Source organism: Danio rerio, chromosome 16, assembly GCF_052040795.2.
Source record: "Danio rerio strain M-AB ecotype USA chromosome 16, GRCz13ab, whole genome shotgun sequence".
NCBI classification, from domain to species: domain Eukaryota; kingdom Metazoa; phylum Chordata; class Actinopteri; order Cypriniformes; family Danionidae; genus Danio; species Danio rerio.
This window is the reverse complement of record NC_141036.1, coordinates 23247439-23273587: the sequence shown is the minus strand read 5'-3', so window position 1 is coordinate 23273587 and position 26149 is coordinate 23247439. Positions and strand designations below refer to the sequence as shown.

At 37.9% G+C, this 26149-nt stretch overlaps 2 protein-coding genes across 13 annotated transcripts in view; one reads left to right on the top strand and one right to left on the bottom strand.

The window, feature by feature from the left end:
• The window catches only part of jazf1b (JAZF zinc finger 1b), a 67536-nt gene extending 56244 nt beyond the window's left edge, over positions 1 to 11292 (bottom strand). For 10 of the 11 annotated variants that reach the window (XR_015510414.1, XR_015510415.1, XR_015510416.1 and 7 more), the window contains exon 1: positions 10854 to 11064. Coding sequence is in view for 2 of the 11 variants with exons in the window: in XM_087285668.1 (XP_087141794.1) it covers positions 10854 to 10968 (115 nt within the window). In the remaining 9 variants the exon portion in view is untranslated. 11 annotated transcript variants of the gene reach the window in all.
• tax1bp1b (Tax1 (human T-cell leukemia virus type I) binding protein 1b) overlaps positions 1 to 26149 on the top strand; it is a 350945-nt gene that overhangs the window by 117760 nt on the left and 207036 nt on the right. The window lies entirely within an intron of this gene.

Here is a 26149-nt window from a genome sequence, read left to right as displayed (position 1 = left end):
AGACTTTCTCCAGAAGAAAAATGTATCAGACATACTGTGAAAATGTAGTTGCTCTGTTACACATCATTTGGAAAATATAAAAAAAATTGGGGAAAAAAAATCCAAAGGGGGGCTAATAGTGCTGACTTCAACTGTATTTTTGAAAAGTATTACAAAAATATTATAAAAGCTAAAAAAAGCAAGTAAAACACTTAAATCAAGTGTTTAAAAATGGACAATGTAAAGTAAACTGCACTGTAAGAAAATATCTGTTAATGAACAGTTTTCATATTTTGTGACGCACAAGTGTTTTCTGTTTATTTACAGTTTTGCATTATGCATGTTAAGCTCTACTCTGTCTACTTTTGATGTTGAAAATTCAACTCTACAGTTTAACAAATTAAATAAAAGTTTAAGTGACTTTTATTGTCATTTTAGTCGTTTGAAATAATATAATGTATAAGAAATAATATATAGAGAAATAAGTCTGTAAACTAAAAGAAAATATACTTGCAGTTTGTTGTAAGACTTTTGTACTCTATAACACCAACCCAGACAATACATCACTTTAAACTATTAAACTGACAATAAAAGTCCCTTTTTTGAACTTTTCAAGGTTACAAGTTGTTGGAAGAAAGATCAAGGTCCAACATTACAACTCAAAAGCATAAATAAACAGGGAAAAAATCAATTTAAAAACAAGAATCACAAAATATGGAAAACTGCTAGTTTAGAGATATTTTTACGGTGTTGACCTGTATGTCAAGCACTAAAGATGATGCTTTAAGAAGTAAAATAAAAAGGCAACACTCTAAATACTATAAATATACTTTAAAAACTTCTAAATTAAAGTACCACATTTGTAATTCATTGTTTAATGAAATCCATAAACATATAATCAAATGTAATGCATCCAGATCAACAAGTGACAGTATTTTGAAAGGTGTCAATCGTTTGTGTAGGAAAAACTGCTTATTTCAGAAATCAGCAACCTTAATGTGTGCCCTTAAACATTAGTTTTGAAGTTTACAACAGGAAAAAAGACAGTCACATATCTCTGACAGAAAGAAAAGGAATTTTGCCAAAGATATCATATGATTGGTTATGGAAGGCACATATAAAAATTACATGATGATTATTATGGTATTATTTGTATTTTATGAACAGAACACTTTTTCATTCTGCAAAACTCTGTATCATCACCCAATCCTTGTGTTAGCTCACAGATGCATTGATTCTACAAATGGCAATTCAAATATAAACCTAATATTGATCATGCTGATTATATAACATTTCGAAAAATAGGTCCCACTTTACATTAAGTGTCCCTAACTACTATGTACTTACATCAAAAAATAAATACAATGTACTTACTGTGTTTTTAATGTATTTGAGAACACTTATGGGGCTTTTGAGTTAGGATAGAGGTTGGGTTATGGACAGGTTTGGTGGCATGGGTAGGTTTAAGGGTAGGTTAAGGTGTAAGGGATGGTCAACTGTGTATTTGCAAATGTAATTACAAAAGTTAATTACAGATGTAATTACATACATGTATTTGATCAAGCATAAGTACACAGTAAATACATGAATTTACACAACAAGTACATTGTAACAAACTATTAATTCCTGTGTAAGTACATATTAGTTAAGGCCACTTAATATAAAGTGGGACCCAAAAAGAATCTTTCTTATATTATTATTCAAAATGTTTAAATGTGCTGAAGGCCGGGTTAACTTTTGCACTTAAGGAACTGATATACTTACAATAAAAATCAAAGAACGTACTGGTGCCACATTTTATAAAATAAATCAGGCCAAAAACAAAAGCTTGTGTAAAGTCTAATTTTTAAGTTTGAAATAGCTCTCAAAGCAAACTTTCCAAAAAGGTTTTCTTTGATTGGGGAACCCCTTCAAATTACCCTTGGTCTGTGACATAGAGTAAGTGCATGGTTTTGGGATGTTTTGAATTTCTTTTTACACCTAAACAAGCATATTGGTGTGTATGTATTGGGGGTTATAACATTCAGGGGTGCTGGGGCACTAGCTGATGGCCCCTAGCTTGCCCCTATTGCTGTGTGGGCCTTAAAGGGTTAGTTCACCCAAATATTACTCACTTTACTCACTCCCATGTCTTTCCAATCCCCTGAGAATATATTTTAAATGAAATCCGAGAGCTTTCTCACCCTGCATATGTAGACAGCAACGGTTCCAAGACAAGTCCAGAAAAGGAACCAAAAACATAGTCTTTTTTACTACACAAAAGAAAAGCACCCTATATAAACAACTTTGTTCGTCAATATCTGCGACGTCAGGACAGGATACACGATTACTTTGGAGAGTATGACAGATTGAACAAAGTTGTTTATACAAAAGCTCCAAAAACGCATGCATGTCTTAAAAAAATTGTTTAACAATGTCACGCTGCTGACTCTAGTGACAACATTAGCCAAGTCATTTTTTTTACTGTTTTTTTTTTAACAAATTAATTTTTGTTTTGTAGATGAATGAAGGTTTCAGGGGACTAGAATGACATGATGGTGATTAATAACAAAACTTTTGTTTTGGGGTGAACTAACTAATAACTAATCAATTAAAAATACAGCACACTGTCAATGTGAATAAGAACCAACATTCCCTCACTACTTATCTTCTTTACAATCAGTATGAACTTCTTATGTAAAGCATCTCAATTGAAAACAAGCCTTTATACGTACCACATGCAACACCCTAAATGGCAGTAAGTATTAGATTAGATGAAAAAAGCATGTATACTACATTCATGAATATGGTTAGCAGCCACATAAAAGATGCACAAATATTAAACATTTTTATACTATCATAACTCTTTTCTAATTTAACTAAATAGCTTAAATGAACAAATTAATTAATAAAATTTATTAAAACAAAATCACTGGAAATAATTAAATAATTCTGTAATTAATCCACAAACTATCACATTAAACTTTCATTATTGCATTTATGGCATATATATCCATTCTGCTGAAGAGTGGGCCCACACATGCACACATACACACAAACACGAACACACACATATATAATATATATATATGACAGTTCTGTCTCGTTCTCAAATCTGATTGGCTGATAGCCGTGCAATATTCTGCATTGTCTCATACAGCCTCCTCACTCTTTTGTATTACTACGCCCACACAAGTGGCAAACAGAAGACTACAGTTTGACAAATATTGCTCTTGTTGGACAACATAATGTACTTTTGAGGCTTTTTTAGACAAGAATGTAGTTGTTTTGCAGAGCAAATCCAATTGATGTTGTCAATCCACAAGATGCCAGCAGAAATTGCATAATAAGCACTTAGAGGAGAAAAATTTAGTGTAATTACAAACTACAGCTGATCAAATCAATATACATCTGGTAAGTGACATTCTAAGTCGATCTCTCTTTTTATGTTGTATTGTTGTATTTATATCATAGTAATTGTAGTGTATTGAGTGTGAGATGGGATCCACATAGTATTGTATGTATTTTGTGTCGTCTTGGTATTTGTTTCTAATGAGTCTCCTGTTTTCATTACTGCAGATTAGTTCAGTATAAAGAAAGAAGAAATGTCTGCTTGTGTTTAGCGCTTTTCCTTTTTGCAAACACAACAGTAGTTAGTGATACAGTAGGTAGTGATTGCCTTGCTTTGGCTTTTTCGGGGTAACTATAGTTAACTATAGTGATATCCTGATTGCAACAGAGAAATACTGGAAAATGTCTCTAGACTGATGGCATTTCATGTTGTTTAGCCTTATAATCTTAAAATGTGAGCAAAATCACCTGTTTTGTCATCACTTTAGACATTATACTAGAGAATCATTCAAACACTAGCTCTAACGTGACGTTTGTGAATTGGTAATGGTTTCTGCAGCTCTGACGTCAGCTGCAGATGTGAATGAGTGGCAGAAGAAAATAGTTCCTTGTACAAAAGGATTTTTGAGACTCTCAGTGTTTGTTTTCCTTTTTTATACTCACGATTATGCCATCGATCGGTTGTATAAATGCAATATCACACTCATCACTGGGGGGACACAAAGCACGCTTCCCACCTCCCACGCCGATATACAGCCACATCGCACTGCAACTTGTGTGATATTACTCAAATGATTTACATTATAATTATTTTCATCTCAAGGAACAAGCTGTAAGAGTAACAAACAAGTTGAATCAAACATTACATTTTTAATCTCCTTAAAGGGTCAAAAAACACCAAAACCATTTTTTTTGAGATGTTGACAGTCATATATGTGTCCAACGTTGCAAAAAAACACTATTAGGATATACATTTCACTAAAAAGTGAAAATTGGTTGTTTTTTTGTGTTATTTCGAGCAAATTCATTCTTCTGGTTTGAAAAGAAAATTTTAAGCTACGCCATGGCCATTAGATCCTTGTGTAAATTCCAGTGTGGAGACTGGCTGTGTGTACAGGTAGGTACAACGTTACGTCTTTGAGTTTTCATCATTAATTCAAGAGAAAGACTTGATTCAAACCAATCAGCGCGCTCTATTGTATATGAGATGCAACTTCATTAATATGCACAATAGTTTCGAAGACAGTTTGTACCTGTTTCAGTGTTCATATGGCAGAGAGTAACTGCCAACCGTAACTAAAACAAGTAAAAGAAGAATTGTTTGGAGACATGGGTGGTGAGTGTTGCATTTATAAATGTGCTGCAACAAAGGGTTTTTTTCAACTACCCACTATGAAATTGAAAACGTGTAGATTACAGTGGTCTGCTAACACGCGACAAAACTATGTTTGTAAGGAACACAGCCTTCTGATACTATTCTCTGCACCCACCAACTGCATCTAAGTTACCGAGAAATGTAGAGGTTTTTTTTTCTTCCATATGCAGGGCCGGCGCGTCCATAGAGGCGACCAAGGCGGCCGCCTAGGGCAGCAGTATAGAGAGGGGGGCATCAGCGAAACCTCCCTTACCACCCGCGTCCTCAGTTGTGTCCGCGACACCTCCCTCACCACCCGCGTCCTCAGATATATTCGCGCATAGACAACAGAATAGAGAGGGCAGCGTCAGCGACACCTCCATCAGCACTCGCGTGTCCTCAGTTATATCCGCGCATAGGGCGGCAGAATTGAGGTCCGCGACACCCGCGCGTCTTCAGTTATATCCGCGCATAGGGCGGCAGAATAGAGAGTGCAGTGTCCGCGACACCTCCCTCCCTCAGCACCCGCGCGTCCTCAGTTAGCTATATCCGCGCATAGTGCACTGGAAAAGAGGTCCGCGACACCTCACTTTATTTTCATAACTGGTCACTTTCGTTTTCACATTAGGGATGAGGGCGGCATGATCGTCCTCTGCCTAGAGCGGCAGTACAGCTTGCTCCGGCCCTGCCCATATGGCATATGGTATCAAACATTCTATTAAAACAACACTCTTCCAGCAGTTCCTCACATCCAATACCTTGTTTGTCACAGGGGGCATGTATGAAATGTTTCTGAACAAAAGTGAAAGTACCCAACTGCAATTAAAGTCGACAAATTCATAATTTGGCAAATAATTTGATTACTGATGTCCATGTAAATGTAGTCACTGTCTTTCTCCCGTGTTTGTTTTGCCTCAGTGAAAATCAGCGAGTGCTCAAACTGAAACTCCCCTTTTTTAAGCAAACCCTTCACTCTTTTTCCACTCAACACTCTCACCTAAACAAAGCTGGACTCACCCAATTTCCATACTTTTTTTAAAATAAAGGTGTGAAAACTCCCTGCTGAGACAGGGGTTTTATGGCCCTTTTAAGTACTTCCTTGATTGTAAAATTTGTTTTTGTATTAATTATAAAAAAAAGGGTTAGAGCCAATAGCCTAGCGGTTAAGAGTGCGACAAATAGCACTATGGTGCTCACGGTGACCCGAGTTCGATTCCCGGCTCAAGGTCCCTACCCCTCTCTCTGCTCCCAAAATTTTCCTGTCTGCAACCTCTACTGTCGTTTCCGAATAAAGGTAAAAAAAATAAAATAATAATAATAATTATATAAAAAAGAGAAAATACAATGCTCTTCCTAAATTGCAGTTTTTGCCATTTAAAAGGTTTTTTAAGTCAGGGGCTCCCAAATTTTCTGCCCGCGACCCCCAAAATAACAATCCAAGTGACTCGCGACCCCCATTATTCTCTGAGGTGGTTATAGATATATAAACCTTGCACACATTGGCACACATACCAATAGGCCCAAGTCTATTTATAGCTTAATTTTGAGAATGCAACCCGAAAACCATCCTTCATATTTAGTTGTGTCCTGTATTTATTTTTAATTTATGTGAGGCTGTAAAGGTGTCAGACACTTTAACCTGGTGCCATAAAATCAATCTGCTGCATCTGACTCTATTGCTGTGTCTTTAATATAACAAAAAAATAATAATAATAAATCGAAAGGCTTTTTATTTGCATGCTGATCTTTATGCTTATTAATAATAATGTTACTATTAACTACTTTTTGTTTGTCAGTAGGTTATGGATAAAATATGGTCATTCTAAAAGTTCGATTAAATTAATTTAAAAAGAGAACCCCCCTCATTGTCCTGCGACCCCCACTTGTTAAGTAACTTCTCAGCTTTTTTCTATTATCTTGATTTTCCGATGAACTAATTTGAGGATTATTTATTAAATAGAGCAATTGAAGTCATCAGATTTTCAAAACTCCAGCATGTTTTTGTATTGCAGGGTATACTGCAGAAAAACTACATTTGCACTGGCAGTTTTGTGCAGCCGTGTTGTGTTTATACTGTGTAATATGGACAGCAGAAATCACCTCGGGCTAAAACGCCTGACTGAACTGATGTTTTCCACCAGTTCTCCAGACTGACCTCCCTCTCACAGACCAGCTGAACTAACAGGGACCATCAGTCAGCAGGAAAGGAGAGGTAGAGGGGCGCTTTGTCTCCAAAAATCAGGTTTCTCCTTTCAAATCCACTCTGTTCAGCCTAGAGTCTATTAGAGAGTAGTCCACCGGTGTTAAATTACAGATGACTGAGATAATCATCAGCACCACAGAGACCCTAACGAAAGATACTGTATCATTCTGAGGCTACAAAGATTATCATAATTAAAGAGCTATGAAGACTGCATTCTGACTATGACAGACAGGTATGTGATATCATTTTTCAGTTGTACTCGAAGCAAACCAGCATTCCATCTCTTGTTATTACTACATTTCTCGACTTCACTCTGAGGCCCTGCAGTCACTCCATGTTTACTTTCACTCTATTTCTGTGTATCTAGTAGCCCACAACACCAGAAAGCACTGCTTGCTTTGTGCAACACATTTCACTTATCACGATTAAATGAGCACATGCAGTGATCTTAGCATTATTTTAAGTGGTTTTGATTATGATTACAATTTTTTACTTCTTAAGTCAGTTGTTAGTTTGCAATCTCACTCAAACTGCACATGAAATCAGATCTAACTATACTGATTTTGTTAGCTCACATTGCTAGTTTTGTGGTGAACAATTCATCTGTGCAAGTCATTAAGAAAAAACTAATAGTTTGCCCTTGTAATCTAAAATTTAAATCTAAAAAATGCACTTCCTGTTTGTTTTCAGTTAAATTCTCAGATTACTTCTGTCTGAGGTACTGGGCGTGGCTAACATTTTTAACCACGCCCCTCCAACTGTCAGTTAACTGACAGCACTATAACAACACACCAAAATAGTAAAGAGGAGGAGTCTGTTAGGTTTGTAATAACTCACCTGAAGCCCTTACTGATAAAAATGCCTTCTTTACTACATCCAATCAGCTTGCACTAGAAAAAACACAAGCCACGCCCACTGTTTTCTAATTAAATATTCTGTTTCGCTAGCAACTGTCACAATACAAAATAAAAGGTCACGGCATCCAATTTATGCGGACTTAAAGCATAAACAACATCCGCTAAATTATTTTGCCCAATGGCTGCATGCGAAACTGCATACCTCCATACTACATAGTACGCTAAAATCAAATTGCTAGTCTAGTATTATGTCCGAATTCATAGAATTTGAAAACTAGTATGCGAGAAGTACCAGGATGACCTACTACTTCCAGCGAGATTCTGAAATGAGCATGCCATGTATGCTATGCTATCTCATAATGCCCCGCAAGAGAATTCGCGTAACATGTCTGAAAAGCGAGGAGGAATCCGGGGGTGAGAAGGGTGCGTGATTTATTTGAGGAACGGGAGGGAGACACGCGATTTCCAGGAGATTATCACTTGTTTACAGGCATTATGAGTCCCGCAAATGCATAGAGACTCCCATAACTTCCGGGAGACTTTGGATGTCTGAATATCACATTTGACAACTATAGTGAGACGCGATCCAGTGGTACAACCTTGATAAAGCTGTGCACTGCTCTGTGTCTCTGGAGCTCATGTAACGAGCTCACGTAACTAAGCAACCATCGAGGATGGCAAGTCAGAGGATGGCAAGTTTATGGAGAAAAGTATAAAGCACTATACACGCGTCGTGCAAATCGTGCGCCTCCATTGGAAATTACAAACTTACACCCTAAGCTTATTGCCATTGCTTCCATGGCACACGCTAAGCAGCCACATTTTAATAAAACTATAGCGCTTCATACCAAACCTTCATATCAAATATTATATTGGTATTCAGTCAATAAATACTGATACCGATTTTACCACCCAGCACTGAATCAAACCTTTAAAAACAGCTGATTGTGATTCAGTAAAGCAATGCAAACCATGAAGAGTCTTGACCTGATGCATCTGTTTTGCAGGACAAGAGTTCTGCAGGTTGGCTCTCAAAGGGATTCCTGACCCCAGTGCAACCCCCTGCTCCAGAACGACAACAAATCACACCCTGAGAGGCTCTTGCAAAGCAACCGTATAACCTAGATCTGCACTTGCAAATAATAAAATCCACTCAAAAACCAGATAAAAGCGTCTTCATTTAATTACCTGTGCTTCAACACAGACATAACACAGACTAAAGTAAGCCTTCTCAGCAGTAATGCAATTTCTTTGGATATGCCATTATTGCTTTATGATGCATTATAGTACATAGGCAAAACAGAGTCGGTTGCATTCTTTTTCTCCAGGGAAATTTATTTTTAACAATAAAAAATAATTTATTTTAAACCAAGTTGCACTTGGTTCTTTCAAGTTATATAAAAGTAAGTTCTACTTTTATTTAGCTGGAATGCATTATACTTAGTAAAGGCTGTACGTTGTCACAAAAAAAAAACTATTTCAATTAAATTGTTTACCAAAAACAGTACTAAACATACAACAAATATTTTTCTTTACATATGTGTGTATGTGTGTGTGTGTGTGTGTATGTATATATATATATATATATATATATATATATATATATATATATATATATATATATATATATATATATATATACTATTGTAAATATTATTATATTATAATTATACAAGTTATAATATTATTGATATTAGCATATTATTGAGATATTTTAAAGATTTTGTGACACTAAAGACTGGAGTAATGGCTGGTAAAAAGGTTGCCAATGCATTAATAAAATGGTGACTTGGCTTTGGTGACTATGGAACTTCTTTTACACCAATAATTATTAATTAAAACAACAAATTAGTCTGACCATGAATGTTTGAATGGCAGTGTAGTGCAACATTATACTAAAAATAATGACATTAAAATCACTAAAAAATAATGTCATTATATTTCATTTCAATTTTAAAGGGATATTTAAAAAAACTAAACTCACTATTTACTTGCTGTCAAGTGGTTCCAGACCGTTATGATTTTCTTAATTTTTTTACTCTAAAGAAGATATTTTGAAGAAAGCTAAAAACTTGTAACCACTTCCATAAGTAGGAAAGACCAATACTATGAAAATCAATGGTTACAGGTTTCCGGCTTTCTTCAAAGTATTTTCTTTTGTGTTTTACAGAAAGAAAAAAAACTCAGGTAACAGGTTTAGAACAAGCCAAGAGTGAGTAAATTATAACAGGATTGTCAGTTTTGGGTGAACTATGCATTTATGTCTATTTCAACTGCAACTTTATACTTTTTAATTGTGATTTCTTCTTCTTCTACATGGTGATTATAAGCTACCTGTGACTTTATTTCTAATCATTTTTGTAACTATAATTATTATAACGATATGCCACAGCTGTAATGTGTCTAACTTAGTTACTGTTAACCTTAAAACCACAATCATCATTAATTTCTTACTAACATAATCGTGTGATGAAATCAGAAGCTCTGAAATCCAAGTAATGTAATATGCCATTATAGTACAACTATTACTCAACACACACTTTCGTGTACCGTTAACGTTGATAAGCTACTGCTAACTGTTTAGTGGTCGTTTGGTGTTTTAGTGCAGCATTAGTGACGTTATGTATGTTAATGAGTGCATATAATGACGCATATGATCATTACCATCCCCGCAATCCCGTTACCTTTATCCACAATAAGGAAGCTCTTGTGCAGCATTAGCTAACACGTATTTGGTCTCTTCTGTGGGATTAAGATCTGCATTCTCGATGCATATTCAGTGTTTATGAGCTGCTCTGAGCGGATGAGATGAACACAGAACCGCAACAGCTCCGTGTCTGCGGGCCTTGCGCGGTAAATAACATTCAAACCGCAACACTATCGCTTGCGTTTATACGTTCACATCATGTATACTTTGAAGGGGGTTAACAAACCCCGAATTCACCTCTATCCTGCTTTATCGACCGCCCAAAAGCTTCAGGAAATCACGCATATACTGGTGAAGTCCCATCGCTTCACCACACCTAGCAACGGTGCCGCTGCGACGCAGGAAGTGAGTGTGGTGCGCGCGAGCCGGCCATTGCTGCGCGCGCTTCAGCGGCACAGATTGTGCTTCCGCGGGCACACTTACCGATGTGATTATCCTCGATGTGCACGATGAGCTCGGCCAGCGACTCGAAGTGCAGTCCACAGCCCCCGAACTGGCAAATGTTGGAGAAGAAGGAGGCGGCGGCGATACCTGTCATGGTCTTTGCTACATTGAAGAGCAGCAGCACGGCGCGAGCGGAAAGGAGATCGCGCACGCACTCGCACGCAAGCACGCACCGTCACCAGGCAGACAGACAGCAGCGGCGGCGGCGGCAACAGCTGGAGAGCGTAGGAGAGAGAGAGAGAGAGAGGAGGAGGGCCCGCGTGTACATACGTCATACCTGTTGATAAACACACTGCATACTGTACACTGCTGTTCCGTTACTAATAATCAGTGTCTTTATAGGTCATGCTTCACTACTTGAAACTTTTATTAATATACACTACCAGTCAAAGTTCAGAAACGTCTCTCTCTCTCTCTCTCTCTCTCTCTCTCAATTCAATTCAATTCATTTATTGCTTTATTGGCATGACAATTGTTACAAATGTATTGCCAAAGCAGTTATAAAGTTTACATAAAAAGTAACATACATATATAATAAAAAAACAGTACACACAGTAAATAGTAGTAAAAAAAGATAATGATATTTATATATAATAATAAAATAAAATATCAACAATACATCATATTATTCAACATATCACATTAATATTCAATATATTATATTATTATTTAACATTAATTATTCATACAAATCAATACAAAAAGAGATCAGAATAAACTGTACATTTTTAGGATAAAACAGTAATAAAAACAATAATAATCAGTAGCCTATATTTACAATGATTCTCTCTCTATCTATGCGTGTGTGCGTGTGTGTCATTAAAAATTGTTTTACTGTATTTTTGATCAAATAAATGCAGCCTTGGAGAGCAGAATTGGTTTCTTTTAAAGCATTAACAAATCTGTTTCCAAACTTTTGACTGGACCTGTATGTCAAAATCTACAATGTTATGTTTTAAATATAAAATTAAGATCTACTGAATTTTAATCAAAACATATTTAGACATTGAGTAACAATTTTATATAACCTTTTCTGACCAAGGAAAAAGATTGTCTGACCCTTCTTTAATTGTTGTTACATTTTATGCTATATCAGATAGATTAGAAAAACCATTCAGCACATAGGTGATGTGGTGGCACAGTAGGTAGTGCTGTCGCCTCACATCAAGAAGGTCACTAGTTCGAGCCTCGGCTGGGTCAGCTGGCGTTTTTGTGTGGATTTTGCATGTTCTCCCCGTGTTTGCATGGGTTTCCTCCGCATGCTCCGGTTTTCCCCACAGTCCAATGACAACAGCAATAGAATATCCTTAGGTGTAACAGGAAGGCTGTTTTTGTCTCTGAATAAAAATTAAAAGGTAATTGTGACTTTCAATCTCACAATTTAGATTGAAATAAAATTGTGACTTTTCATTACTTAATTCACTTAATGTTTTTAACCAACCATTTAGCACAGTGCACTTATGTACAAACATGTTTTTACACTACTAATATTTAAAAAATATACAATTTCTATAATTACATTTATAGTTACAGTTTTGACCCTTTCCTTACCTTAACCCAACCTTAAACTTAATCGCAGTCCTGTGCCTAGCCTTACCCATACCTCACAAGATCACCAGATGTATTGTGGAGTATTATATGTACACAGTAAGTGCATTGTACTCATTTTCTGATGTAAGTACATAGAAATTAAGGCCATTTAACATGAAGTGGGCCCCAGTATTTTTTAAATAATTGTAAATCACAAACAGTAGCAGTAAAAAGTAAAACAAGAGCACAGTAACAGTAAATAAATAAATAAATAAATAAATAAATAAATAAATATATATATATATATATATATATATATATATATATATATATATATATATATATATATATAATTAGATTAGGGATCAATAGGCAGCATTGAAATTATATTCAAATGATCTGAACTCCCATCTGTCAGGAAACCGAGAACTGAAATCAAGAGAAGAGGTAAGTTAAGCTGATTTATTTAGTAAACAGACTAAATAAAAGTCAAACTCTTGCAGGATGTAAATGTCTATAGATATAATTATAAAACAAACAGAAAATTCTTATTATAAGCGAGTAGGAAACTATTAAATAAAACAAACGGGTCAACATAACTTGAGAATATCAACCACACTAAACAAAACTTAACTTCAAGGAAGGGTGAAAACAAGTTTGAAAATTAGTAGGCATATGGCAAACTAGGAGTCTTTGCATGTTTAACACCGGACGCTGACAAAAGAGAAATGGTTTGCTTCTTAAATACAGTCGCTGATGAGCGTGTCGATAGTTAGATTTCTGGTAATTGTGAATGGGATGGTGTTGGTGAGGGCCTAATGCCACAGATTGTCTCTTGGAACCCAGGACACTTCTTCAGGGCCATAGCCCTCCCAATTTACCCAATATTCAATTTTGATACTGCCCCCTACTGTGATAGTCCATGAGAAACTTGCCCTCGACCTCTGCAATCTTTTAGATTGGGGGGGGGGGGGGGGGGGGTACCTTGTATGTGTCAGACCCTGTGAAAGAAGCAACAGTGAGTTCATTGACAGGTTTAAGAAATGAAACATGGATTGTAGGGTGTATATGGTACTGTAAGTGTAATTGGAGGCAGTAGATAACTGGGTTGCTCTGTCTAAGTAAGGTAAAATATTCTAGATAACAAGGATTCAGCCTGCGGCTGCAGTTGAAGACAAATTTCCTTAGTGGATTGCCAGCCTCTGCCTTCCGGATTGTAAATAGGAGCATGAGGTTGCCTAGTGTCAGCAGATCTCTTTATGTGAATAATGTCCACTATGCTTGATGGAAGCATAGGGACACTAGGCACACTTGGCTTCACAGATATACTCTGAATTTTTTGGTCTGTGATAACACTAAATGGATATTATGCTCCATCCAGCCAGTGTCAGCATTCCTCCAAGGTCATAAATTCAGATATCATGGTTGGTCACTTTCCAGAATACTGTTAATATACAGCTCCAGCACCACTTGTGGATGCATCTCCAGCACTACTGATGGACACATCTCTACACCAAAAATAGATGAGAAGGATTGGGAAAGACAAGTACTGGAGATGTAGTTAAGATGTTTTAAGTTTGTGAAAGACAATGGTGGCTTCCAGGGTCCAGGACACAGAATTGGGTTGGTTATGTAGAAGGGTGGTTAAAGAAGCGAACAGGTAACTGGTAATTAAAACGTGTAAAGAATCCTATAAACTATTGTAGCTACTTAACTGTTCATGAAGAGTGGTCATTGCAATGAAGTTCCTCAAGGAACCAGAAATGAGGTATAATCGCACAAGTTAATGGCTTCTTGACTTTGGCATTTTAAACGCCAAACCACGGCTCCTAGCACACACCCTTCAGGAAGAATAGTCTCAGCAGATGGCTCATCCTCGGCGGAAATAAATTGACAAGATAAAGCGCCCGATTTAACTTTCTCAACTCACTTAACACACTCTCAAATGTTTTGTCTTAAAGCGACTACTGTTCAGGAATTATACTTATTACTAAGCCATAATTTCATGCTATTTCAGGCCAAATATTTAAAGTAGCAATGTAAACAAAACAGCCAGCACGTCACAAGTTGTCATTGTTTAAAAATGAACCAATGTGAATATAAACCAATTTCACCTCAGTAAACCAGACTAGGCAGAATAGCGCTACTTACTATGTTTTGTTGTTAAACTGAATAAAAATCTACATTATCGGTGCTGTAAATGCTGTACCTTATGAAATTGAAAATAGTTACATGAATCTTTCAGCAGGAGATTTCGCCAAACTACGAAATATGCTATCCATCATTGATGCAGAAAAGCAAGTCCATGCTTTTATGACTTTGAGGCTGGATTACTGTAATGCTCTATTTGCTGGCTTTATTGCTTTATTGGCATGACAATTGTTACAAATGTATTGCCAAAGCAGTTATAAAGTTTACATAAAAAGTAACATACATATATAATAAAAAAACAGTACACACAGTAAATAGTAGTAAAAAAAGATAATGATATTTATATATAATAATAAAATAAAATATCAACAATACATCATATTATTCAACATATCACATTAATATTCAATATATTATATTATTATTTAACATTAATTATTCATACAAATCAATACAAAAAGAGATCAGAATAAACTGTACATTTTTAGGATAAAACAGTAATAAAAACAATAATAATCAGTAGCCTATATTTACAATGATTCTCTCTCTATCTATGCGTGTGTGCGTGTGTGTCATTAAAAATTGTTTTACTGTATTTTTGATCAAATAAATGCAGCCTTGGAGAGCAGAATTGGTTTCTTTTAAAGCATTAACAAATCTGTTTCCAAACTTTTGACTGGACCTGTATGTCAAAATCTACAATGTTATGTTTTAAATATAAAATTAAGATCTACTGAATTTTAATCAAAACATATTTAGACATTGAGTAACAATTTTATATAACCTTTTCTGACCAAGGAAAAAGATTGTCTGACCCTTCTTTAATTGTTGTTACATTTTATGCTATATCAGATAGATTAGAAAAACCATTCAGCACATAGGTGATGTGGTGGCACAGTAGGTAGTGCTGTCGCCTCACATCAAGAAGGTCACTAGTTCGAGCCTCGGCTGGGTCAGCTGGCGTTTTTGTGTGGATTTTGCATGTTCTCCCCGTGTTTGCATGGGTTTCCTCCGCATGCTCCGGTTTTCCCCACAGTCCAATGACAACAGCAATAGAATATCCTTAGGTGTAACAGGAAGGCTGTTTTTGTCTCTGAATAAAAATTAAAAGGTAATTGTGACTTTCAATCTCACAATTTAGATTGAAATAAAATTGTGACTTTTCATTACTTAATTCACTTAATGTTTTTAACCAACCATTTAGCACAGTGCACTTATGTACAAACATGTTTTTACACTACTAATATTTAAAAAATATACAATTTCTATAATTACATTTATAGTTACAGTTTTGACCCTTTCCTTACCTTAACCCAACCTGCCTAGTGTCAGCAGATCTCTTTATGTGAATAATGTCCACTATGCTTGATGGAAGCATAGGGACACTAGGCACACTTGGCTTCACAGATATACTCTGAATTTTTTGGTCTGTGATAACACTAAATGGATATTATGCTCCATCCAGCCAGTGTCAGCATTCCTCCAAGGTCATAAATTCAGATATCATAGTTGGTCACTTTCCAGAATACTGTTAATATACAGCTCCAGCACCACTTGTGGATGCATCTCCAGCACTACTGATGGACACATCTCTACACCAAAAATAGATGAGAAGGATTGGGAAAGACAAGTACTGGAGATGTAGTTAAGATGTTTTAAGTTTGTGAAAGACAATGGTGGCTTCCAGGGTCCAGGACACAGAATTGGGTTGGTTATGTAGAAGGGTGGTTAAAGAAGCGAACAGGTAACTGGTAATTAAAATAGCGCTACTTACTATGTTTTGTTGTTAAACTGAATAAAAATCTACATTATCGGTGCTGTAAATGCTGTACCTTATGAAATTGAAAATAGTTACATGAATCTTTCAGCAGGAGATTTCGCCAAACTACGAAATATGCTATCCATCATTGATGCAGAAAAGCAAGTCCATGCTTTTATGACTTTGAGGCTGGATTACTGTAATGCTCTATTTGCTGGCTGCCCAGCATCCTCTATTAACAAACCTCAATTAGTACACAATACAGCAGCCAGAGTTCTTACCAGGTCTAGAAAATAGGATCATATCACCCCAATTTTATCCTCCTTACACTGGCTGCCTGTTAAGTTTCGAATTGAATTAAAAATATTACTTCTCACCTATAAAGCTCTAAATAATCTAGCTCCTGTTTATCTAACCAATCTTCTGTCTCGTTACAATCCATCTCGCTCTTTAAGATCTCAAAACTCAGGGCTTCTGGTAGTACCTAGAATAGCAAAATCGAGTAAAGGAGGTCGAGCCTTCTCCTTTATGGCTCCTACACTCTGGAATAGCCTTCCTGATAACGTCCGAGGCTCAGACACACTCTCCCAGTTCAAAACTAGATTAAAGACCTATCTGTTTAGTAAAGCATACACTCAATGCATCACCTAGCTGTCACGATGAGGTATTACAAAAACAAGGAGTAGATCCAAATGCAGCAAAATATAGTTTAATATATTAAGTAAACAAAGAAGATCCAAATAACAGGCAAGGTACAAAAACTGACAAAACAAACGCAAGTGCAAAAACTAAAAGCACTAAGGTGAATCAAACTAAATCTTAACGGGGATCCAAAAACATCGAGACGATACTAAAAGTGAACAAACAAACCAAACCTAACATGAGGAACTGGAGAACAAAATAAAGCAGGACAGAGCAAAGCAATATCCAAAGGCAAACTAAACACAACATGACAGGGCTTATAATAGACAGAACCAATTAGACAACAAGGAAAAGCTGGAAACAAGGAGTGATCATGTGAGCAGGCATACAGGAAATGAAAACAACCAAAACAAGACCTAGTGCCCTCAAGAGTCCACAAGAGGGCACTGCAGCAGGTGTGACATTACCCTCCCTCAAAGGGAGTGGATTCCAGACACTCCCGAATAAAATCGCCTATCTAGGAGGGAGGGGGAACGGAGGTGGACCAGGGGGTGGGATGGTGGATCAGGATAACATCAATTCACAAGAGCAGACAAAAAAAAGAAAAATCTTACAAAATAGAACAAGGAATTAGAGGGAGTCTATGAGGGCTAAGGTAGAGTCCAAGGAAAAAAGGATTAAATGGGTTTCGAAAAATCAATTCCCAAATGGGAAGCCACAATAGGGGTGCCATGGGGTAAAAGGTCCATTTGAGCCAGTTATGGGTCCACCAAGGTACTGCTGGTGGGTTTGGTGGCCACCTTTGTGGTGTAGAGGACCACACTGATGGCATAGATGGAATATCAGTCCTCTTGTTGCTATCAGCTTGTTTAGGTGGTAAAGGCTCGCCGGTGTTTGAAAACAGAGGACCACCGGCGTTTGAGAGCGGAGGGCCCCTGGCGCTTGAGAGCGGTGGGCCGCTAGCGCTTGAGAGCGGTGGACCCCTGGCGCTTGAGAGCGGTGGGCCGCCGGCGCTTGAGAGCAGTGGGCCGCCGGCGCTTGAGAGCAGTGGGCCCCTGGCGCTTGAGGACGAGGGCTCGTCGCCACTTGAGGACGAGGGCTCACCGGCGCTTGAGAACGAGGGCTCGCTAGAGCATGAGGATAAGGGCTCACTGGAGCTAGGCGACAAGGAATCAAAGAAACTAAAAAATGAAGCCTCCAATATATTAAAAAAAACAGGTTCAACAAGTCTTGAAAAATCTGAATCAGAAAAAATGGAAAACAAAAGTTCCCCCAAATCTGAGGATGATGGCTCCAAAAAGGTGGTTTTATAAACAGACTCACAACTGGCAGTAAACTCAGGCAGGAACTCAGCAGAGATATTGAACAAAAGCTCTGAACTACGGACCATCTTTGGCAAGTGCTGTAAGGTGGCAACAATCCTGGGCATGAAATATGAACTAATGGCCATTTTGACAAAGGGTTCAGGAGTACCAGCTTTGGTTAAACAAAACTCCATATCATCAGCCATCTTAGAAAGAGGCCCTGCAGCAAAAACAAAATCCACTGGAGTCTCAGGACTAGAAGTCTCCTTGGGTTGTGATTCAAAATTATCAAACTTGGGCTGACATTCAACACTGGCCAAAATATTAAACAGGGAGTCAAGAAGCTCTATGGCTATGCTAACACAGTCTGGAAATATGGTCTCTTTAGGTGAGGTTTCTAGAGCAACATCCCTCTTGGGCACAGAATCAAACTTTAGATGATTCACTTTAAGGTGAACAACAAACTCCCAAAATTGAGCAATGCCAAGCGCCTCCATCTCCTCAATAGAAAGAGGGTAATCCAGACAATGATTAAATATAGTTATCAGTTCACAGTCAGTTAACCTCAGTCCTACAGCCAAAGTCCAAAATGACTGGGCAAAAGCTCCTACCTCCCAACCCTGCTGACGTTGGGCTGTCAACGCCTGAAGATGGAGCGACCACTCTCTCTCGGTCGCTGAAGGAATAATTCGAAAACTCATCCTTAAAAAACAAAAATAGGAAAAACTGGTAGGGGGAAAAAATGCTGCTGGATCTTGGTGTGGCCTTTGGATTATGTCACGATGAGGTATTACAAAAACAAGGAGTAGATCCAAATGCAGCAAAATATAGTTTAATATATTAAGTAAACAAAGAAGATCCAAATAACAGGCAAGGTACAAAAACTGACAAAACAAACGTAAGTGCAAAAACAGGCTTCTGCATCTTGCTTATATACTCTATGAACAGCAGCTACGCTAATTATTGTCTTTATTCTCTATTTTCACCTGGGGATACTCATCCCGAGGTCCTCAGATTATGCAGAGTTACTGATTGGATCCAAGACCAGCGACGAGATGATTCCAAGGTTTCCATATCCGGGACCAGGCCATATCCTGAGCTGCTGCTGCGCTGATGGTCATGGGGAGTGGAGAACATGAGTCTGATTCCAGTGACGCTCCAGGGACAGACGAGTCTTCGCTGAGGCCAGCTTCTAGCCTCCACCGCGTTGACTGAAGCTCTGCACAAGACTTTTGGCCAGCGGAGAAATTAAAATGGTCGTGCCCAACTGAGTCTGGTTGTCAAGGTTTTTTTTCTTCACTCCTATCAGGTGAAGTTTTTTTTCCCTCTCTGCTGTCGCCACTGGCTCGCATGGTTCAGGATTGGTAGAGCTACGCATCGATAAATTTGCTCTTCAGTGTTTGAACTCTCAGTAATGATTTTAAATCACACTGAACTGAGCTAAACTGAACTGAACTGAACTTAAACACTAAAAACTGAACTACAATGTTCCAGTTACTATGACCATTATGTGAAGCTGCTTTGACACAATCTACATTGTAAAAGCGCTATACAAATAAAGCAGAATTGAATTGAATTGAATTGAGATTTCGGTGCCTGAAAAATACGTCCATGCATATAACCCATTCGTAACAACAAAATCTACATAAGATTTGCGTCACTAAAATAGTTTTAAAAACATAACATTATCTGTCTAAAAGAAATATTTCAGCCATGGTGTCATCCTTCCTCCAGCGTGCAAAAGTAACTCCAATATTGATTCAGGATTTTATAGTTTTTATTAAGCATTTGTTTTTTCTTTTTCTCTTATGTTCAGGTGAATGCACATGCACGCGTGTGTACATACAAATAGCTGATTTTTGTAAACGGCTGCAGATGTGCAATCTACAGTTGTTGACAGACAGTTTGGGCTACTTATCAGAATTATTGTGAAATTGTGGCCTGACAATATTCAAATGGACAAACATTATTTAGTTTTATGCCTTACCCAAACCACAGGGATAGTAGATCAATGGCGCTATTTGCCTATGGCTAGTCGAATAGCAAGAAGCTCACGATTTCCAGTATCTTAATTGTGTTCAGCGGGTGAGAGACGGTGAGAGAAAAAGGCGCACAAGTAAATTTGGTTATCTTTAGCTCGTTGAGAGAGTGGTTACAACGGCCACACTAGACCCGTCTACTTTAAGGATAAATTGACACGATGGATCGGGATTCACAAAAATAGGGGCAGTGGTAAATAATTCCTTTAAATGCTCAAAAGCTGCCTAAGTGGCCTGGGTCCACAAGAAGTGGAGTTAAGGTGGTAAGTAGGCTTGGGCGGTAATATGGTATTTTGGTATACCACGGGATCTAAAAATAGCAACGTTTCATTACCGTTATACCATCTGTCATAAAAAACAATGCACTTAAATAGGAGACAAGTATTTAATATTAAATATCCTTTATTTAATGCCTACAAATACGTTTGCGTGATTTTCATCACGGGACAGTGTGGAGGAGAGAGAGAGGAAGAGGGAGAGGGAGAGGTTGCGAGTCGCGCACCAAGTGGCCTGCAGTTTGGTAGTATTTCTGGTTTTGACCAAACGAGAAGGGAGACGTGGTAAATATGAACTAGAGGTCTGCATACCCGCTGCTGTACCGCAGAAGCAGACCAGACTTCTGTGCGGGAATAAATTTCCAAATAAATCGCGGGAGCGTCGGTAACTCATTCATTCATTCATTTTATAGTCGGCTTAGTCCCTTTATTAATCCAGCGTCGCCACAGCGGAATGAACCGCTAACTTATCCAGCAAGTTTTTACGCAGCGGATGCCCTTCCAGCCGCAACCCATTTCTGGGAAACATCCACACACACATTCACACTCATACACTACGGACAATTTAGCCTACCTAATTCAACTGTACCACATCTCTTTGGACTGTGGGGGAAACCGGAGCACCCGGAGGAAACCCCTGCGAAGGCAGGGAGAACATTCAAACTTCACACAGAAACACCAACTGAGCCGAGGTTCGAACCAGTGACCCAGCAACCTTCTTGCTGTGAGGCGACAGCACTACCTACTGTGCCACTGCCTCGCTCGGTCGGTAACTCTGGTGCAATTTAAAAGGTAGCGGTTGCGCTTCTAAAAGTATCACGAGCGTGCATGCAAGCAATGCTCTCTCTGTGTGTGTTTGTGTGTGTGTGAATGAGAGACAGAGAGAGAGAGAAAGGTGCTGTGCAACACTTGGTTCTCTGTGTGTGTGTGTATGTGTGTGTGTGTGTGTGTGTTTGTGTGCGTGTGTGTGAGAGAGAGAGCGTCCTGCGCAGAAGAATACTAAGACAAACAGGTGACTGCGAACCTAAGGTCGCATATATGGTATTCAGTTTCTGAATGGTTTAGGCACAAGCCAACAGTTTGATGATGCTGTTTGAGCATTACATCAAATTTTTTTATTATGCATGGTAATACCGGATACCGGGGTAAAATAGGGAGGAGGTTTGAAGGTATAAAAATTTGGATACCGGCCAAGACCAGTGGTAAGCGGAATTACAACCTGAATAAAGTGATGAAATAAAACAGTAACAAAAGTGAGCAAATCCTAAGAATCTTTAAAGTGCCAGTAGAGAATCAGGAGCTGGACATTCAACTACCACGTGAACCTTTGATGGGTCGATACTAATACTCTCTGCAGAGATAACGGAACCAAAAAACATAACCAAATCCACAAGGAATACAGACTTCTCGGCTTTAACATGGTTGAATGGTGATTCTCAAGTAGATGTTGGAGAACACAGTGGACATGTTGGACATGGACTGACAAAGATAGAGAGAAAATAAGGATTTTGTCCAGGTAAACAAAAACGAAGATTTTAAGCATCATTTACCAGCACTTGGAACATGGACTGAGTCCAAAGGGAAGGACCGAATATTCAAAGGGACTGAGCAGGGTGTTAAAAGCAGTTTTCCACTCGTCACCCTCCCTAATAGGCAACACTTGATAAGCGTTGTGCAAATCTAGTTTAGTGAAAACTTTACCTCCCTGCAGGATCTCAGAAGCTGAAGTGGTAACATGAGTGGTAAAGGATAACTATTCTTTATAGTATCTATCCGGCAAGACAGTTCTCAAGTGCTTGACAATCGGGAGCAGAAAAGGAATAGAGCTTAACATAGGGAGGAGTGCTAATAGGAATAGGGTTGATGCAACAATCATATGGGCTATATGAGTGGAAGAAGCAGCCCGGGAACGACTAAAAACTCTTCAGGAACACCAGAAAAATCTCCAGGCTCCTCCTAAAACACAGAAACAGAGGACAAAGTAGACACAGCAGACACAAGACACTTAACATAACAAAATAAGCTACATGACAATATTTTCTCTTTGCACCAGTCTATATGCAGATTATGCTGGATGAGCTATGGATGACCCAAGACTATGGGGGTAAAGGGGAATGAAAGAATTAAAAAGATATTGTCTCCTTGTGATTGCGAGAAATGATGAAAGAGACGTGACTTGATCGATCCTGTTTCTTGCCTCAAAATGAGCGAGTTTAAACTTCTTGTACATAACAAAGTGTTCAGAAAAAACTAAACACAATCTAAGAAACTTGACACAGAGGAACAAAAACACCTCACTGCCAACTAGCGTTTTTGAAGAGTTTTTGAAGAGCAACAGAAACAGCATGCAGAAGTATGAATGCACAGCTATGCGCATTGCATGCGATGTGGGTAACGCCAATAACTTGACGCAAAAGTATAAACCAAAAACATTGTGTCCTGGACCCCCACAATACATACAAAATCTCTCAACCAGCATCTGAAATGGGCCTGGAACCAAGTTGCATTGGCACCATTGGATGAACCAGAACGAGGAGCAGTTGACACTGGTGTGGATCCTCTGAAGCGGTGAAGGCGCTCGAGACGTCTATCCACTCGATTTGCCAGCTCCACCAGTGGGTCAAATCGGGGGGTAAGATTGTGGGCCAGGAGCTCATCTTACATCTTGGAGTTCAGACCCTCCAGGAAATGTGCTGTAAGTGCCGGCTCATTCCAGTCACATGTGGCTGCCAAAGGGTAAAACTCGATTGTATAATCTGCCACAGACCTTCTTCTGTGACCTTCACGGACATTTCTCTGACACCTTCACTATACTAGTAGCCCATAGGTTCAATCTTTTTTTATTGTAGTTATTGCAAACTGCTTTCAAATCCTGAATATATCCCTCATATGCATATTGCAGAACTTTATGTCTGCTTCTGTCTGAAATCAGTATGTCATTTTTCCAGAAATAACACTATTTCCATAGGGGTGCACAAATTGAAAGAGAAACTGGCTGATGCTGAAAGCTTATTGGACATAGCGAAGTAGGGCGTGGTTTGCAAAGTGTAAATTGGCATCAAGTTAAAGCTACGCTCACACTGGGCTTTCTTCCCATTGACTTCCATTCATATGCATGCGAATGCGGGGCCATGTGTCACGTTTCGCAGGTTGCTGCAGTGCAAAGTTCAAGCTTGGTGAACTCTGGCCTGCGAAATCGCATCACTTGACTGTGTGAGACCAATCGAGGATAAAAACCAGACCTCTCTGGACAGAAATTTGAAACATGAAGCAGTCGCTCGCTTTTTTAAATGCCTAATAAGCTTGTTTAATCTCGCCCCTTTTTGCAGCGCCACAGGACAGAATATCACATGCTCAAACTGTAGTGTGACCGTAGCTTTATGCTGGGGTCACACTAGAGTTTGAGCATGCAAAATTCAGTTCTATGTCGTTGTGAAAAGGGGGCAGAATTAAATAAGATGATTAGACATAAGAAAGCAAGCAATTGGTCTGTTTTTTAAATTTCTGTACACTGAAGTCATGTTTTGATCTTTGATTGGTCTCACGCAGTCAAGTGATGTGATTTCACAGGTCAGAGTTCAACAAGCTTGAATTTCGCAATGCAGTAAACTGCGAAACTTGTTGCACGAGCTTGCATTTCCGGACTGTCGTATTTGCTTGTGTATGAATGGAAGTCTATGGAGTGAAATGTGCAGTATGACTGAGTATTCTAAATTCTGTCCAGAGATGTCATGTTTTTGGTACTTTTTTGAAGTTTTTAACACATTCGCGTGCGTATGAATGAAAGTCTATGGGGAGAAAAGTGTGACCGCAGCTTTACTGTGGGAGTCAGTGGGACCTTATAGTGACAGCTGTGCACCTTTCTAAATGATGTACAATCAACTTAATTTACCACAGATGGGTTGTTGAAACATCTCAAGAATGATCAGTGAAAACAGGATGCACCTGAGCTCAATTTTGATTGTCATGGCCAAGGCATACTTGTGATCTCTTCAATATCTGGATGCTGACTTTGCAGGATTTGCAATTCTTTTTTCCTTTTTCATTTGCAAATTCAAACAAACCTCTTAACTCTACAAGAATAAATCTCTAAATTGTAAGTTTATGTTTTTTAGATGTCATCATCACCACACTTTTTGATGTACCATAAATATTTTCGAAAGAAAATATGACAAAACACATATTTTTAAAATACAAATTTATCACATCATATCTAATTAAAAATAAAAATAAAAAAGAGTCTGATCAAGTTTTTTAAATTAAAAATTGTGGCCTTTTTTATTAGGCAAAAAACAAATTGGCCAGCATAATCTGTCAGAATCCAGCATAATCTGTCAGAATCTCTGCATAATCAGAATTTGGGCAGAATGATATAAAAAAAAAAAAAAAAAAAATATATATATATATATATATATATATATATATATATATATATATATATATATATATATATATATATATATATAAATAAAATAAATAAATAAATAATAATAATATTAATAATAATAATAATAACAATAATAATAATAATAATAATAATAATAATAATAATAATAATAATAATAATAATGTAGAGCTTCACATTTTTTTTGCCTCTTTTTAAAAAAAGTACATTTGAAAATGTATGGATAACAACAATAGCCAAATTAGTAATTCATTTGAATATGGCGGCTTTTGGTGCTTCACACCTTTTTATTGATAATTTTTTCTTTTAAGAATAAGGTACAAGATTTAGAATAAAAGTTACTTTACCTGTAAAATATTTTCTCAATTTTAAAACAGTACTTGTTCATGAAACAGAATAGTTAGCTTTGGCCAAAACTGATTAGCAAGTCACACCGAAGAGGATCCCGCTTGGTCTTGAAGCCTTTCTTCAATGAATTATTTTCAATATTTGTCACAGCAGTCAAAATAAGACAAATTAGCTCATGTATGGGACAAATTGTGGACCTTTGTCAGTGAGGGGAGGGTCTTTCGAACCACACGAACCCCCATGGCTATGGCCTGCAAGCTAGTTTTAAGAATAATATTTTGGCTTTACAGGTACTACGCCGGTATTGATGCATTATTTATGAAAAAGCCACAGCCCTGCATTAAATACCATGTTAAAGACTTCATCTTTACATGTTATAAATTGTGTGCATTGCATGTTCCTATGCTACACATTATCCAGTAATGACATTATGCATTTTTAAATGCATCCCTAAAACTAAATGTAATTCTGAACATTTTTGTTAATTTATTTTCGGCTTAGTCCCTTTATTAATCTGGGGTCGCCACAGCGGAATGAAACTTATCCATCATACTTTTTTACGCAGCGGATGCCCTTCCAGCTGAAACCCATCACTGGAAAATCAATCATTTTAGCTATAATTTAAATAAGTGTAAACAACAATTACATGGGTAACGCGGTAGCACAGTATAGTGCTGTCGCCTCACAGCAAGAAGGTCGCTGGTTCGAGCCTCAGCTGGGTCAGTTGGCGTTTCTATGTGGAGTTTGCATGTTCTCCCTGCGTACGCGTGGGTTTTCTCCGGGTGTTCCGATTTCCCCCACAGTGCAAAGCCGTGCAGTACA